Source organism: Cervus elaphus, chromosome 5 (genome assembly GCF_910594005.1).
Source record: "Cervus elaphus chromosome 5, mCerEla1.1, whole genome shotgun sequence".
Classification (NCBI taxonomy): Eukaryota; Metazoa; Chordata; class Mammalia; order Artiodactyla; family Cervidae; genus Cervus; species Cervus elaphus.
Window position 1 is genome coordinate 121,740,290 of NC_057819.1, and position 18,106 is coordinate 121,758,395.

Sequence of the window (18,106 nt, forward strand, 5' to 3'; positions counted from 1 at the left end):
CACCTGATTTTTCTGTTTGACTTGACAATTTTAGTATGGGATCATTCAGAAAAGAATATTGTTACCAGCTAAAGAGAATCTGCTACAACTTTAGAAAGCAGTTGAGAAATGTTGTGTGTTCAGGTCTGGAACAGTTGGAGGCTGCTGAATTTCAGCTCCACGGGTAAGCGTTGCTGCCCCTCAACCCCAAGCAGGAGACACATTGCTTGGAAGCCCCAGGAGAGGGGCAACCAGGCCGGGAAGAGCCAGAGCATGAGGCGCTGGGGACCCTCCAGCTCCCGTCTCTTGCCACCTCACTGTCCCTGAGTCCTCTCCCCTGTCTTCTAGCTGCTGGTGCAGAGGAGGTTGTGTGTTTTCATATGAATATGTTTATTATTGAGCTGAACTTCAGTGGTTTTCACATCAAAGATACTTCTGCCATGTTTTAAAGTTATACTTTGATTTGAAAACCACTGAAGTTCAGCTCAATTATAAACATCTAAACACACCACTCACTTTCCTTTCTGCTCCCCCTTGTCTCTTCTTTCCTTAGATAAAAATTATGGACTTGTGTGGACCCAAGACCTGAAGGGTATCAGTTAGCTCAGGAGCAGGGCCATGTGCTTTAGTGATGGCTGTTTCCCAGAAAGCTCAAGCAACACCCCTGGGAAGTAGATTAGGCTCTTGGTTTATTGAGGGGGAGAGGGAGGGGTGACCCCTTATTTGATGGCAGCTGCAAATTGGTAAAGATCCATGTGTATAGACTCTTCTACTCCTGTTCTTTGAAAGACGAGATAGTCATTCTTAACACTCCTGTTCAGAAGGGTTTTTCTCGAACAGAGGGAAGACAGAGAAGAGTTGAAGAAAGACCTGAGAAATCTTGGCACCCTTGCTACTCACACTTCCTCAACGTCAGTCACTCAGCTCCCTACATATTCTTGTTTTGTCAGCACCATCACCTGTTGTGCCTGGAAAGCTGTAGTTCTTGCCAAGTGCCACCGGACTTGATGTTTTAAAAGAGAAGATGCTTTAGACACTAGTGAGCTTTTGAGATATTTTTTATGTGTGTAGAGTGTTTTCATTTTAAGGCTTGGGGAAGGGAAGTGACCTCCGGGTATTTATTGGGCTGCTCCTCCCCAGCGCTGGTTCCAAAACCTGCTGGCCAGGGAGAGAGCCTGCTAGAAATGCAGATTTGGGGCCCATTGCTGCAGGGGCTCAGACTCCAGGTCTCCTCAGCAGACTTGGCTTTAAGGAGCTCCACAGTGGTTCTTCTGTATCCAGCCCTGGTGGCATCCATGTTTTTATTCCCAAGTAGGTTGGTGCTGGACCGTGTTGTCCCAGGCACTCCATCCACTGGGCTCCTGAGGTCTGAGTGGTCATCTTGTCCACTGCCGTGTCTGGCCCTTACTGCCAGTTTCACTGTCCCTCTCTATCTTACCAAACTGTGGGCACTGTGAAAGCAGAAGCCTCTGCCTCCTGCAGTAGCGTCCTGGGCCTGGTGGGCACTAAATTCCAAGCTTCTGCCCTGCAGAGCCTACCACCAGGGTGGACTTGCAGAGAGGTGGCAGAGTTGTAAGGAAAGATGGCGTGGATTCCACCCCAGAGAGGGCACCATCTGCTCTGCATGCGTGTGCTCTGGGAGGACCAGGACCACGGACAGTGCCAGGCGTGTCCTCCCCCCTCCAGACTCCCTCTGCCCGCCTTCCTGCCAATCTCCTGTTGGTGGGAGGGGATTCTTGTCTTCTTTCCCAAAGGGAATTCCTTCCTCCACCCACCCAGGACAGAGCAAGAAGCAGGGGCAGGGGCATTGGCAGCACGTAGGTTTTGGGTTCTGTTGGGAGCGCTGTCAGCAGAGAGAAATGCACAACTTGAATTTTTTTGTATATAGTAAAATTGCATGTTTGATTCTAAGTTATTTTTGTGTTTTTCTTATGCCATAATTATAGCTGTTGAAATATTATATATGCATATAGATAGAGACTAGAAGGGAACTTAGAATGGTGAAAATAGTATGTTCAGAGGATGATGATAATGTGTAATATATAATACTGAGCATTTCTGGTATTACTGCTGTGGAGCTTATGCAATAAACCCAGAATTATAATATTTTCAAAAAGTGTCATGGAATGAACTCAGATTAATTTTTTTCTAAACACTGAGTGTACTTTTTGGTGGGTTCCAGCAGCCTCCTGTTGGTGGTTGTTCATTAGACAGTTGCAATTTTGGTGCTGTCACAGGAGATGAGTGCACGTCCTTCTACTCCACCATCTTGAACCGGAAGCCCAACACTGAGTGTACTTTGTTAGAGACATTATACTTTAAAAGGGCTTCCTTTGTGGCTCAGCTGGTAAAGAATCGGCCTGCAATGCGGGGGACCTGGGTTCAGATCTCTGGGTTGGGAAGATCCCCTGGAGAAAGGAAAGACTACCCACTCCAATATTCTGGCTTAGAGAATTCCATGGACTGTATAGTCAATAGGGTTGCAAAGAGTTGGACATGGCTGAGTGACTTTCACTCACTTACCTTAAGAATCAGTATTACTGGAATAATACTTACATATAACAAAGTACACTCATTTAAGTGTACATTCCATAAGTTTGACAAATGTATACACACATATAAAAACCAACTTAGTCAAGTTTAGAATGTTTCCATTGCCATAAAAAGTTTCCTCATGCCTCTTTGCAGTCATTCTCCCATGCCTTGAAGCAACCACAAATGCGATTTCTTTAGGTTAGTGATCTAATTATATTATTTGTTCTTTCAGTACATTAGATTTTTATCCCCATTCTAGAACTTCATGTAAATGGAATCATACAATATGTACTCTTGTGGTTGGCCTTTGTTGGCTCAGCGTAAGTTTTTGAGATTTATCAATATTGTTTCTTATACCAGTAATTGAGTCTTTTTATTGCTGACTAGTGTATCCTAATGCATGAATAAACCACAAATTGTTTATATATATATATAGTCATCCATTGATGGACATTTAGGTTGCTTCCTATATTTGGCTATTATGAGTAAAGATGCTATGAAAATTTGTATACAGGTCTTATCATGGACATATGTGCTCATTTCTCATGGGTAAATATCTAGAGATAGATTGCTGGATGATATAATACATGTACATTTAACTTTGGGTGAAGTTTCAAAACTATCTTGCAAAGAGACTGAAATCATTTTATACTCCCACCAGCAACTTGTGGGAGTTGTTTTCCTACCAGAAACAGTAGTTTCATGTTCTTCCAACACTTGGAATTGTCTGTATTTTAAATTTGAGCCCTTGTAGTATACATGTGTTTCTATCTCATTGTTTTAGCTTGCATTTCCCTGATGTCTAAATATGTTGAACATTTATTTGGGTGCTTAGTGATCATGCTGGAGAATCCCTTGGACAGAGGAGTCTAGGTTGCTTCCATGTCCTAGCAATTGTAAAAAGTGCTGCAATGAACATTGGGGTACATGCATCTCTTTTAACCCTGTAGCAGGTTTAGTGATAAAGCTACAGAATCATTTCATTGAAAAAAAAATCAGGTATTGTAAATCCTCCAACTTTGCTCTTCCTTTTCAAAATTGTTTCAAATCTCTTTAGCTTTTTTGGGATTTCTGCAAAATTTTAGAATCAGCTTGTCAAGTCTGCTTGGATTTTTTTATTGAATTGCATTGAATTTATAGTTCTGTTTGGGAATCTTAATATTGAATCTTCTAATCTATAAACATGGTATATCTGTCAGTTTATTTGGGCCTTCTTAAGCTACTCTCAGAAATATTTTATAGTTTTCGATATACAGGTCTTACATAAATTTAACAAAATACTTCCCAAGTATTTTATGAGTTTTGATGCTAACAAAAATGGTTCATCTCCCAGTTTTATTGCTATAAAGATACTATTAATAAATTACCTTATTTGTTTTAGTTGGTTTTGTTTTGTCTTTTGTTTTTTCACTTAAGAACTCACTGTTTAGTGACCATGGTATCTGTGAATAGAGACTGCCTCTTTCTCTCTGGCCCACATGCTTTTCTTCTTTGTTCTTGGCCCAGTGTCCTGGCTGGGACGCCCCCATGCAATGTCAAATAGGAATGGTTCTGGTGACAGTCCTTGTCATGTTCAGATTTTAATTTGTTTCATCATTTACATCATGGGAAAAAAACACACATAGAGAGGAACATAAAACACAAATGTACAGCTCAGTAAATTATCATAAGGCAAATATTTCTGAACTAGGATAGAAAATAACCACCTCAGAAGCACCTTTCTTGCCCTTTCACAGTTACCTTCTTCGTCCTCCCCAAAGCTAAATATTGCTCTGCCTGTTTTGGAAGATTTTATAAATGGAACCATGTATAATCTTCCATGTCTGGCTTCTCCCACTCTGTGGCTTGTTTTTTCACTCTCTGAAAGCTGTCTATTGATGAATAGAATTCTTTAAGGAGTTCTAATTTAGTAATCTTTTCCTTTCTGGTCAATGTTTTTTGTCTTCTTCATGAGTTATATTCTCTTACTTGAAGGCCCTGAAGTTATTCTTTGATGTTCCAAATGCTTTTTTTTTTTAACCTTTTCTATTTTGATGTAAACCCCACTTGAAATTGATTTTGCTTATTTCTGTTTAACATATAAACACAGCACAGATCATAAGTGCACAGTCTGTTGAGTTTTGAGGAAGTGAACACTCCAATGCAGCCAATGGCTCAGCCCGGGAATGGAACATGGCCAGTGTCACACATGCCCTCCTGTTCCTTGTCAGTAATTCCCCTCCTCTTCTCCACAAGACAGCTGGGATACTAACACCCGAAGTTAGTCATTTTGACCTTTATGTGATTCATCATGTGTTCTGTGCCTGCCTTATCTCACACAACATTACGTTTTGGAGACTAGTTCACATTATTTTGTGGAATGGCAGTCACTCCTTTTCATTGCTATGTAATATTCCATGATATGAATATACCCAGTTTATCCATTCTGCTGTTTGGGCATTGGGGTGTTTGAGTCATGCTGCCAAGAAATCCTTGTGCTTATCTCTTGTCACACATGCGAATGCACATGTAGGGACGGAACTGGAATGTCCTCAGGTGCCTATGTTCGGTTTCGGTGGATGCTGCCAGGCTCCCGTGTTGGCTGGTCAGTTTGCACTCCCTCTAATGAACAGGCATCCTGGCTGATTTGTATCCTTCCTTGCAGCTCTGTGAGCTGACTTTAGTCCAGCGTGAATGTGAGTGTGGCCTGTTTCTGGCCTCTGTGTTCTCTCTAGTTGGTTTGTCAATCTGTCCTTTTGTCTGCTGATACCACAGGGTAGCCTTATAGAATGTCAATTTCATGCTATATGTTCTCTTGTTCATCTATATAGTAGTTGGCGCTATTTTTAAAAAATCTTTTTGCATTTTTAGGTAGATGTTAGAGTAATTTTATTTTCACAAAATCCGCTTTGAGGATTTTGATTGGATTATATTGAAACAATAGATCAATTAGGTGAGAAAAATTTCTTTACAATATTTAGTCTTCCTAACAATGACTATATGTTTGTTAATTTATTAGATCTTCTTTAATTTATCTCAATAGCCATGAGAGTTTTCATACAGAGGGCTTACAGTCCTTTGTTAAATTAATTCCTTGATATTTGATTTAAAAAAAAAAACATTTTTATCAGTTCTCTTGAGATGCAGTTCACATAAAACCCACCCATTTAAAGTGTACAATCCAACGGTTTTCGGTATATTCACAATGTTGTGCAACTGTCACCACAATCTAATTTTAGACTTTTTCCATCACCACAAAATTAAACCCCGTACTTATTAGTAATCACCCCTCATCCCCCCAGCTCCTATCTGTGGGCAGCCACCAGCCTCCTTTCTGTCTCTCTGGATTTGCCTGTTCTGGACATTTCATATAAATGGAATCTACATAACGTGGTCTCTATGAATGGCTCCTTTCACTTAGCGTGATGTTTTCAGGGTTCGTCATGTTATAGCTTGTGTCAGTACTACATTTCTCTTTATTGTTGCGTAGCAGTCCTTTGTATGAATATACACTTTATCTGTTTACTAGTTGATGAACATTTGGGTTGTTTCCACTTTTTGACTGTTATAAATAATGCTGCTATAAACATTCCTGTACAAGTTTTTGTGTGGCTAGGTGTTTTCAGTTCTTCCTAGAGTGGAATTGTTGGGTCATGTGGTAACTCCATGTTTAACATTTTGAGGAACTACCATAATGTTTTCCAAAGTGACTATACCACTTTACATTCTCACCAACAATATATGAGAGTTATTTGACCTTTCTTGATACTACTCTAAGAGGCATCATTGTACATATAAAGAAATTATTTCTTGATCTTGTATCCAGAAACCTTATTAAATTCATTTTTAATTCTAATATTTCTCTGTTGATTATTTTGGGTTGTTTATGTAAGCAATCATTTTTCCTCTTTCTACTAAGCCTTGTAGCTTTTATTTTTAATACTTATTTATTTGGCTGTGCTGGGTCTTCGTTGCGGCACGCAGGATCTTTAATTGTACCACGAAAACTCTTAGTTGTGGCATGTGGGCCTCCTGCATTGGAAGCTCAGAGTCTTAGTCACTGGACCACCAGGGAAATCCCAAGCCTTGTATCTTTTATTTCTTTTTTTCTACTCAAGTCTCCAGTGAATTGTTAAATAGAAATCATGATAATAGGCATTCTTGTCTCCCTTCACAATCTGAAAGAGAGAGCTGAAATCTTTCACTGTTAAGTATAATATGTTGTTTACCATAGTTTTTTTTTTTCATATATAGCCTTAATAAATTCTCTTCCAAAAGCCAAAGAAATATAGGATACCCTGAGACAGAAAAAGGGTACTGGGTTTGGGTGGAAATGCTTCAGAAAAGTGTCATTTCTGTTTCCCTCCATTTTAACTGCTCTCCCCGAACTGTGAGCTCCATCCTGCAGTGGTCATCGTCCCTCTGTGGTCATCACTCACAGGACTTCCTTTCAGGGTCTCTCCTTCAGCTAAATGCAGTAACACTCACCTCTGCAGTAGACTAAAAGATCTTAAATGTCAGGAAGGATGTTGTGTCTTTAGGGTGGTACTGGTTAGTGCTGGATATAGAATTTGCAAATGTTTTCTCCCAGTCTATGATAGTCTTTTTACTTTCTTGATAAATTTATACCTAAATTAAAACACAAAATTTTTAACTTTTGAAGAAGCCCAGTTTGTCAGTTCTTTTTCATTATTTGTGCTTTTGTTGTCATATCTAAGAATTCTTTGCTTAATTCAAAATAACTAATATTTGCTCCTAAGTTTTTTCTCAAGATTTTTTTAGTTTTAGCTCTTACATTCAAGTCTGTGATCTATTTTGAGTTAATTTTTTTTTGTGTGTAGGGTCTTATTTACCTTTTCCCTGTGGTGATCCACTTGTCTAGCAGTTTGTTGAAAAGACTATTTTATTCTTGTTGAACTGCCTTGAATCAACCATAATTGCAAAGGTATTTCTCTGTTCTCAATTATGCTTTACTGATCTCTGTTTACCTTTAGGTCTCCACTGTAGCTTTCCAGTAGTGAGTTTCAAAGTCAGAAAATGTGCAGAAGCTAACACAATTGTTGTAAAGCAATTATATTCCAATTTAAAAAAAAGTCAGAAAGTATAAGTCCTCCAATATTTCTTCCTTTTTCAACATTGTCTCCATTCTGGATCTTTTATATTTCCAAATGAATTTTAGGGTCATCTTGTCATTTCTACAAAAGAAGCAAATTGAGATTTAGATTTCAATTATATTGAGTCAGTAGGTCAATTTGGGGAGAATTGCTTTGCTGAGGAATTGAGTTTTCCAATCCATGAACATGGGATGTCTGATCTGTTTATTTAGGTCTTTAATTTCTTTCAGCAGTGTTTTATAATTTTTACCATACGAGTCTTATACTTCCTTTGTTAAATTTATACTTCAGTATTTTGTCCTTTTGATGCTATTGTGAATGTATTATTTTCTTAATTTTATTTCGGATTGTTCAATGCCAATATATAGAAATACTATTGATATTTGGTATCTTTGTATATTATGTGACCTTGCTGAACTTGTTTGTTAATTCTAGTAGTTTTTTTGGTGGATCTCTTATGGTTTTCTAAATACAAAATCTTGTTGTCTGCAAATGGAGGCAATTTTTCCCTTTCCAATCTGGATGCCTTTTATTTCTCTTTCTTGCCTGATTGCACTGACCAGACATCAATACAGAAGTCACAGGTGCAGATATCTTCCCTGTTTCCAGCCTTGGGGAAAGCATTCCATCACTCACCATTAAGATGTGGCTGCAGGGGTTTTGTAGGTGAGTTTTATTGGGTTGAGAAAGTTCCTTTCTTCCTACTTTGTCAATAATTTTTATCATGAATGAAAAGTGAAAGTGAAAATCACTCAGTAATGTCCGACTCTTTGGGACCCCAGGGAATTCTCCAGGTCAGAATACTGGAGTGGGTAGTTCCCTTCTCCAGGGGATCTTCCCAACCCAGGGATCAAACCCAGGTCTCCCGAATTACAGGCAGATTCTTTACCAGCTGAGCTGCCAGGGAAGCTCAAGAATATTGGAGTGGGTAGCCTATCGCTTCTCCAGCAGATCTTCCTGACCCAGGAATCGAACCGAGGTCTCCTGACTTGCAGATTCTTTACCAGCTGAGCTATCAGGGAAGTCCATGAATAACCATTAGATTTTATGAAATGCCTCTATGCACTTCCTGAGATCACCATGTAGTGATTCTTTTTTTCTTTCAATATGATCTGTGGCATTAATTGGCTCTCAGATAGTAAAGCAACCTTGCATTTCTGGGATAAATCCCACCTGGTTATAGTGTATAATTCTTTTTATATCTTGTTGATATTTTGTCAAGGACTTTTTCATCTATATCCATGTGAGATATTGTCTGTACTTTTCTTGTGATGTTATTTTTTTCGGTATCAGGTAATATGAGCCTCAAAGAATGAGCTGGGAAGTAATGCTTCCTCTTCATTTTTCTGGGAGACTTTGTAAAGGTGGGATGTTCTTTATTCTTTGAATGTTTATAGAATTCACCATCTGAGTTTGGACTTTTTTGTGTGGAGATTTCAAATTACTAGTTTGTTTTTTTTTTTTAACTTTTTATAGATCTATTCAGATTTTGTATTTCTTCAGTCAGTTTTAGTAATTCATGTCTTTCTAGAAATTTGTTCGTTTCATCTAAATTTTTGGCATGTAGTTACTTATAGTACTCTCTCATAGTCCTTTTAACTTTTGTGATGTTAGAGCTACTGTCTTATTTTTTCACTTCTGAATCAGTTATTTGTGTCTTCTCTTTTTCTTGGTCTGTCTAGCTCAGGAGTCCACAGACTGCAGCTCACAGGCCAAACCCACTGGCAGCCTGTTTTTGTATGCCCTCTGAGCTAAAAATGGTCTTCATATTTTTAAAGTGTTGTAAAAACAAAACAAAACAAAAAGAATATTGACAGAACCCATATGTGGCAGAAAAGCTAAAATTTTTACTATCTGACCCTTTACAGAAAAAGCTTGTTCATCTCCAGTCTAGCTAAAGGTTTGATAAATTTCTTGATGTTTTCAAAAGACCAACCATTGTTTTAATTGATTTTCTGTTTTTCTTTTTTTTTTTCCTGCTTCATTGGTTCCTGCTGTAATCTTTATCTTCCTTCTGCTTACTTTTGGTTGACTTTGCTGTGTGTGTGTGTGTGTGTGTGTGTGTGGTTGGTTCCTAAGATCTTTCTTTGTCACTTTAGGCATTAACAGCTATAAAATTTTCTCCAAGAATTGCTATAGCTGGTTTGTATTGTGTCCTGTTTGCATTTTCATTCAAATACCTCAGAGTAGTTTCTAATTTCCTTTGTGATTTCTTCTTTAACCCATTGCCTATTTAGAAGTACATTGTTTATATCCATATATTGGTGGTAGATGTCCCCAAATCCTATTTTTGAATTCTAACAATTTTGTGTGGTAGTGGAACACACTTTATATGCTTCTGTGTGCTGTGCTTAGTCGCTCTGTCGTGTCTGACTCTTCTAAACACTGTGACTGCAGCCCACCAGGCTCCTCTGTCCAAGGGGATTCTCCAGGCAAGAATACTGGAGTAGGTTGCCATGCCGTCCTCCAGGGGATCTTCCCAACCCAGGGATCAAACCCAGGTCTCCCTTATTGCAGGCGGGTTCTTTACTGACTGAGCCACCAGGGAAGCCCAAGAATACTGGAGTGGGTATCCTATCCCTTCTCTGGGGGATCTGATCTTTAAAATTTTACAATCCCTGTTTTGTGGTGTAGTATACAGTCTGTTGTTATTGGGTGGGAGTTCCATAGGTAGACGACAGCAAGTTGATGTTGTTGGGTGGGTGTCCATAGAGCGAAGTCAGCTGGTTGATGTTGTTGGTTGGTGGTGCTAATATCATCTGTAGCTGCACTATTTTGTCAAGTTATTCTGTCCATTCTTTTTTTTATATATTTATTTTTTTTATTGAGGGATAATTGCTTTACAGAATTTTGTTGTTTTCTGTCAAACGTCAACATGAATCAGCCATAGTATACATATATCCCCTCCCTTTTGAACCTCCCTCCCAGCTCCCTCCCCATCCCACCCTCTCCGTTGGTCGGTCGATACAGAGCCCCTGTTTGAGTTTCCTGAGCCTCACAGCAAATTCCCGTTGGCTATCTATTTTACATATGGTGGAACTCATTTGAGTCTATTCTGTCCATTCTTGATGGTGGGTTATTGAAGTCTCCAGCTCTTATTGTTGAATTGTTGATTTTTCTCTTCAGTGCCATTCATTTTTGTTTCTTTTTGTCCCACTGTTGTTAGATACATGCATATTTATAGTTGTTATATCTTTCTGATGGATTAACCATTCTGTCAATGTTTAATGTCTCTCTTAGTTTCTTTTAATGTTCTTTGTTTTAAAGTCTGTTTTGATTCATGTTAATAAAACTGCATCTCTCTTATGGTTATAGTTGGCTTGGTGTATCATTTACTTTAATTTACTTTAATTTCCATTCATTTACTTTAATGTATTTGTGTCTCTGAACCTGAATTTTTGTCTCTTGTAAATAGCTTATAGGTAGAACTTGTTTTTGTTTTTGTGTTTTTTTTTTAATTGCAGTTTGACAACTTTTACCTTTGATTAGAGTTTTGAATTTATTCACATATTTAAGTTTTTTACGATTGGATTTATGTCTGCCATTTTGCTATTTATTTTCTTTTCTGTTTTCTATGACTCATGATTTTTGTTCCTCTGTTTTCTATTTACTGCTTCCCTTTTAAGGAAAATTAAATAGATATTTTCTAGTGTACTATTTATAATAAATTAGTGATTTTTAACTCTTTTAAAATTATTTTCTTAATGGTTGCCCTGGGAAGTCTTTTATTGTCTGTTCTTTTGTGTGTTTTTACTTACAGGTCCCCTTGTCTTTGTGCATTGGTCATTGTATTTGAATACTTCTCTGTGGACTTAATTTGAGGCCATGGATGAAAGTTCTTTGCCTCAGAGATTTTCCTCTTCTTCTGCTAGGTGCCCGGGAGAACCACCATCCTGGGACCCTTGTTATCCTGTTTGAGGCTTCTGGGCCCTGTTAGGCTACATATCTCATTCACCTCTTGAGGAGGTAACCTGCCATGACCTGAGCTCAGAACTGTTGTGGGTTGAATAGCAGGCCCCACCCCCTCTCCCAGTCTTGAGCAGACCCTTGGCTCTGATCTCCATTCCCTGCAGCCTGGGAGGGTTACCAGAACCATGGGTCAGAGTTTAGCTATTTCTTGTAGATCAGTGAGGACTTGAGGGGAGAATTGGCTTGTTTCCTCGCTCAGCTGATGCGTCTCAGAGATTTGGACTCAGTAGTCCCCACCACCTTGTTAACTCTGTTTAAGACTCTTCCAGTATCTTTGGTAACTGTGTGCCATTAGCCTGTCATTTCTGCAAGTGGATGTGGAGGCATTTTGACCTGGGTGTGGGTCCTGCCCTGCCATGACTTAGTTACTCAGGCTAAGTTGCAAATCACAGAAGACAGCTTCTCTCAAGCAGACCCGCTTCCCCTGTGTCTCTGGCTTCGGGAAAATGTAGGTGGGTCATGTACGTGAGTCCCTAACACTGTGCTTTGGAAATTGGCTCTCAGCGTGCAGGTGGGGTTTCCTCTGTTCTCTTCCCTGTCCTTCAGGGTCCTCTGCGTGAAGTGTGCATCCTGAGGTTGAGGTGTGACCAGGGAATTTCTACCTGTGTCTTCAAATCTTGTCCATAAGTCACGCATAAGGAGACTTAACAGAAACCACAACATTGACCTTGCTTTCTTCACAGATCTTCTTGACTGTAGACTGTTATTTCCTTCATGTACAAGTGGTTCCTCCTGCCCCTCACTCATCCTGGGAGTTGGTCATCCCTGGGGGTCCACAGCCTCACTCCCTCAGGACCACCCTCTATTCAGAAGCTACTGAACTCAAAGATGCAGGTTTCTTTTTTTTTTTTTTTTTTAATTAATTGGAGGCTAATTACTTCACAACATTTCAGTGGTGCAGGTTTCTTTTAATTCAGATTCTTTGACCAGATTAGTTTTTCTCTACCCAACATTCTTCTGGTCAGAAAGGGAACAGTGTTTCATCTTGAATTAGTGTTATTTTTATAATACATTGAAATTCTTTCCCCTTGGCTGCCAAGGACATTTCTTACCTGGTTATCATTGTGGAATCTTGCACACTTTGTCGGCAAATAAATATGGAGGTTTTGAACCCTCCCTCCTGTGGTAGGGAAAGTCTGTCTCCAGATACACCTTGGGATCAGGACATGCAGACTCTGGGTTTTTGTAGTTCATGCTGATGACCTTTTATATGCATCCTGTAGGCCCCCTCCTGTTTGCATTGCAGATACCAGCTGACTTTTATTAAAACCAGCTCCTGGTATTGGGTACCAGCTGTGAGCACAGTGACCTTAACCAGAGCGGGCCCCTCCCTGGGATGGACATCGATGAAAGGCAGTGGGATCACAGCAGAAACACATCTGGGCTTGTTATTAAAATACACATCACTTTTCATGTATAATAAAGATCTTTTCATGCTCCCATCTTTCAGCAAGTTTTTCCTCTTTCAAAATGGTCTTGAGAGAGCAAGGAACTTATCTATAATCTGCAGTCACTGTGCAGCTGAGACAGTCTGTTACCCTGTTACGCTATCACTTTTTGACTTGAATGTTTACTCATTGTGTTCCTCCTTGACCTTCTCAGCTTAGGGTCAGGGGTGTGTTAAATGTCTCCTGTATTCTCCTTGTACTTGCAGATGTTCACTTTATTCAGACACCTAGCAGCAGAGGTGATAGAAGACTGTATTAGAATGTTCTTGAGAGCTAAGACTTTTTGGGCAATTTTGCTTTTTGTGTAAATCCTTGAGCTGTAAAACTGGACCTGTGTTCAAATTTTAATCCTGACGTGTAATTGCTATGAGATCTTGAATGGATTCTGTAGAGATTCCAAACCTTGGTTTCCTTGGCTACAAAATGGGGATAATACTAGCTGCTCTGCCTCCAACTGTAGAAAATGGTGATAAATAGCAAAAAAAAAAAAAAAGGAGTATTGTGTAAATGGTGAGGTGAATTGAAAATATAATTCCGCCCTGAACAGACACTTCATTTACTCAGCAAATATTTTTGAGGTCCAGCCAAATACAACAGCTGAGCTGGTTCACACACGATACCCATTGCAGTAGATGTCTTGGTGTCATTGAGTGTGTATGGGAACTAGAGGCCAGAGGCTTGTGGTGGTGTTCCCGGGGTTCTCACCTGAGTTTGGAGGAAGTGGGGCTTGCGTGTGTGGTGCTGCCACTGCACAGGGTCCCAGGGGAGGTCATGCTGTGGGCAGAGGCCAGCCCTGACCCTGACCCTGCCTGTGGCTTCCTCAGCCCTCCCCACTTTCACTTTGAAACGCTTGCCTAGTCCTGTGCTGACCTGTGCACCTTCCCACTTGCAACCAGGAGTGGGGACTGGTTTAGGAAACCCTCAGAACTTCTAGGATTCGGCATGAGGCCCCCAGACACGGAGTCACTTTTCAGGAATTTGATCAATAGACCTCCCCTTTCAGGGAAATTTCCCTCTTTTGTCTCTGCCCTGCCGCCTTGCTGTACCCTTTGTGGGAGAGAAATAGGCCGAGCTCTAGCATAGCTTCTTTTTATTCTCCTCACATTGCTCACCCCACCCCCCATCCCCCACCCCCTACCCCACCACCACTTCAATTTTCCTTGTTTTCCTTTTTACTGTCCGAGCAGCCAGGGAAGCCCCCCTGGTTTTCCTTTTTAAGGTCCCCAGCTGTGGTTGACCACGCACATGCCCGCACGCATGGTCCTGATGGGAGCCAGGGAAGGATTCGGGCCTGGAATAGGCAACTCCTCCATTCCCGTTCTGACAGCTTCCTCCCTGCGTTTCTGTTCCTGCCTGCTGAGGGCGCCGCTGTGCCTGGAGGGACCCCTGCCCTGTCCATCCCCTTCTTCTCCCTGTCCTCTCCCTCCTCCTTCCCTCCCCCTACCCTCCCTCCTCCTCTTTCATCACCTCCTTCCCCCTCCTCCTCACATTAGCCACAAGCTTCCTCTCAGCTTACTTCATCTGCAGTTCATTTGATTAGCACATTCGCTCATGAGGCCATGTTGAAGAAATGAGAGATACAAATACAGGTCTTTTAGTTTATCTCATTGCTCAGTTTAAAGATAAATACCCTCCCAATGATATTATTTTTAGCTCTTCTGTTGGGCATATTGGTACCCATATTTGCTTTTTTTTTTTTTATCAATTTAAAGCAGTTTTAAAATTGTGAGATGAAACATACCTATAGAAAAATACACAGAACATGCATGTACACTTTAAAGATTAATTAGGAAGTCAATACACATGTATTTACCTCTCAGCAAGTAACTGCATTGCTAATACTTAAGAGGTACACCCTGACCCCCTCCCTACAAAGTCACCACTATTCTGACTTTGGGATTATAATTTTCTTGCTTTCTTTATGGTAGTTCATATTATATGTGTGTGTATCTTAAATAAGCAGGTTAATTTTGCTTGACTTTGAATTTTAAATAAAAGGAGTAATACTATATCTATTCTGTTGTCCTGCCTCTTTCACTCAGCGTTATATCTGTGAAATTCACTTATGCGTGTGTAGCTGTCGTTCACTCTCATACCTCAATGGTATTTGACTATAGCGAGGCACACAATTTACTTACCTTGGCTGGTTTCTGTGAACATCAAGCTGTTCCCCATTTTGAACAACACTGTGGTGAACATTTCTCTACATCTCTCTGGTGCGTATGTGTAAGCCTTTTTCTGGCCATGGGGTAAATAAAGTTACTGGCTCTCGGGAATCAGAGTCTCCACCTTGCTGGACATGCCCCACTGTCTTCCTCAGATCCTCGTTCCTCCCAGCTGTGTAGTTCTTACTGGAATTGTCCAACTTCTCACTCATGCTACACTGCCTCCTGGGCAGTTGAGTTTCCCGGGTGACTGATGGGGTCATGGGTCACTGGGCAGTGTCTGCACTGCCTGTTCTGGTCTCCTGCCTGCTTCGCCGTCAGGCTGTCTGTCTTCTTGCTTGTTTGTCAGAGTTGCTTCCTGGAGTTTCAAGTGTGTTCTCCCCTGCAGGACGACGTGATGATGCCTCAGAGAGTGAGGCTGCAACACGAAGCCGCTTTGCGACACCCAAAAAGTGTAAGTATGGATGTTTATGCATGTCTCTACAACTTTTGGTAGAAATGCCATTATAGTTTTTTAGATTAACATTCTTCCTTAGGATTGAAAGAGTCAGTTTGCAGCCAGACTGCCCTCTCGGAGAAAGGTGTGTGCCTGGTGTGTCTCCACACTCACGGGTGTTTTTCTTTCAAGAAAAATGTGCTTCTTGTTTTGAGTAGCACTTGTTACTTTCAAATGGGTCCAAAGGATTTTTTAATTTATTTTTTGGTTTGGTTTAGTTTTATCAGCATTTTTAGAAGCTGTGTACCTTGGACATGAAAATAGATTCAGAGCTGTAGGGTGTATCAGTTTAAAAAAATCTTATTATCTGCATAACCTCAGACTACACTCCCATCTTTAGAACGGCTTCCACATTGGCCCCCATGAGTGAGGCTCCCCAGGACCCGTCCTCCAGGCAGGGAGGCTCACATCCCCCCGCAGGAGCCCCATGTAGGGGAGCATCTCTACCCACTTAAACTTGGAAGGACATCTCAGGCCCATGAGTCACTCGCCCCTTTGAGGCTCAGGGTCCAGGGTGGCCCAGGAGGCTGATCCTCAGACATGGTGTTTGACCATAGGACTCACTGCTCAGATATCTATGCTGAAGTTTTAGTAAAAACATCTTTGAACCACTGGTCTTGAAAGTGGGAAAGAGAAAGTTCCAGAGCTGTCTTAAGACGCATGGTGTCTGCTGAGGAACGGCCCCTGGGTTTTGCTCACTTCTGTCCCTTTGCTGTGTCCGCACACCAAAGTGTCTGCAGGCCATGAGTGCACAAGCCCCTGAGATCTGATCCTGGTTGTCTGTGAGGCCTGAGACTTTGCATTTCTCACGGGCTCCAGGTACTGTATTTGAGGTCTGACTATTGCCACTTGGCCTTCATGAAGGAGAGAGCCGGTTCCTGGGACAGGGTTCAGGGCTCAGAGCATGCACCCCATGAAACATGTACTAAGAAAAAGGTTCAAAAACACACTTCCTTCAGATAGTTTCTCAAGGAGTTTGAAGGATGATTTTTCATCCAAGATGAATTCTTTCTCTTCCAGTAGCCCCTAATTTTGGAGCTCTGAATTTAATCTGCTGATTTTCTCCTTTTAAGAAACAAAGATCTGTATAGTCAAAGCTATGGTTTTTCCAGTAGTCATATATAGATGTGAGAGTTGGGCCATAAAGAAGGCTGAGCACCAAAGAATTGATGCTTTTGCACTGTGGTGTTGGAGAAGACTCTTGAGAGTCCCTTGGACTGCAAGGAGATCAAACCAGTCAATCCTAAAGGAGATCAGTCCTGAATGTTCATTGGAAGGACTGATGCTGAAGCTGACGCTCCAATACTTTGGCCACCTGATGCAAAGAGGTGACTCATTGGAAAAAACCTGATGCTGGGAAGGACTGAAGGCAGGAGGAGAAGGGGACGACAGAGGACAAGATGGTTGGATGCTATCACTGACTCAATGTACATGAGTTTGAGCAAGGTCCAGGAGATGGTGAAGGACAGGGAAGTCTGGCATGCTACAGTCCATGGGTTCGCAAAGAGTCAGACACAACTGAGTACCTGAACAACAAAGAAATGTACCCCTCATGCTCTGTCTCCGACGGCCCAGCCCCACACACGTGACTAGGACTCTAGGGCTTGGCTGTCCTGTGAACACACCTGTGCACTCCTCCTGAGAGCTTTTGTTGTCTTTTCATGGAATAGGTGATGTTCACAATCTTAAGTTTGATGTTGAGGATTCTTATTCCCTAAATTGTAATTGCACCTATATTGCTTACATTTAAACATCGTTAATATAAACAAGGCCTTGAACCATGCCTGTAAGAAGATAAAAACAGCTGTCAGCTATGTCTTGAGAGTCTACTCCACTGTTCCTCAGGCTGGACATTTCCAGAAGGCTGGACTTGAGGGAGGCTCGAAAGTGCCCAGCTGCTCCTTTATTGACAAGTGGCCCTTCGGCCAAGGTAGCATCAAGGGAACCACTGCGTGAGCTGGGGGCTAGTATCGCCAACTCACCAGGGCTGCTGGAATCCTTGGGCCGGGCCCCCATGGCCCGGTCTGTCTGTGACCAGGAGGTCAGGGGTGGTCGTAACTAGACCAGCCTTTGGAAAGGAACCCATATCCTCTACTCTGGTCCAGCAGCCAGCACTGCCTACCAGAAGCTGCTCCTAGTGCTCCCAGGTCCATCTGCAATGTCTCAGAGGTCTGCTCTTCCCAGCAAACTCCCCTGCATGCTGACCAGGGCCTGTGGGTTTGTATGTGTCCTTGCCCTAGCCACCTCCCAGCTTCCCACAGGTGGACATTCCAGGCTTCCAGGGCTTTGGAACTGTCCGAATGGGACCAGGCTGCAGTATCAGTCCCTTTTTGGGTTGTGCCAACCTATGACACTAGCCTGCCTGCAGACCTGCTCTATCTGTGGGTCCTAGGGGACCCCCATGAGGCTGTGGGTGCAGCT

At 41.5% G+C, this 18,106-nt stretch overlaps 1 protein-coding gene across 7 annotated transcripts in view; it reads left to right on the forward strand.

Annotated features, from left to right (window-relative positions):
* Positions 1-18,106, forward strand: part of B3GNTL1 (UDP-GlcNAc:betaGal beta-1,3-N-acetylglucosaminyltransferase like 1) — a 106,995-nt gene that overhangs the window by 26,981 nt on the left and 61,908 nt on the right. For 6 of the 7 annotated variants that reach the window (XR_006341345.1, XM_043905095.1, XM_043905097.1 and 3 more), the window contains one exon: positions 15,578-15,643. Coding sequence is in view for 4 of the 7 variants with exons in the window: in XM_043905095.1 (XP_043761030.1) it covers positions 15,578-15,643 (66 nt within the window). In the remaining 3 variants the exon portion in view is untranslated. Of the gene's footprint in view, positions 1-8,170; positions 8,274-15,577; positions 15,644-18,106 lie in introns of all 7 variants that reach the window. The other variant, XM_043905098.1, reaches the window with a different exon arrangement.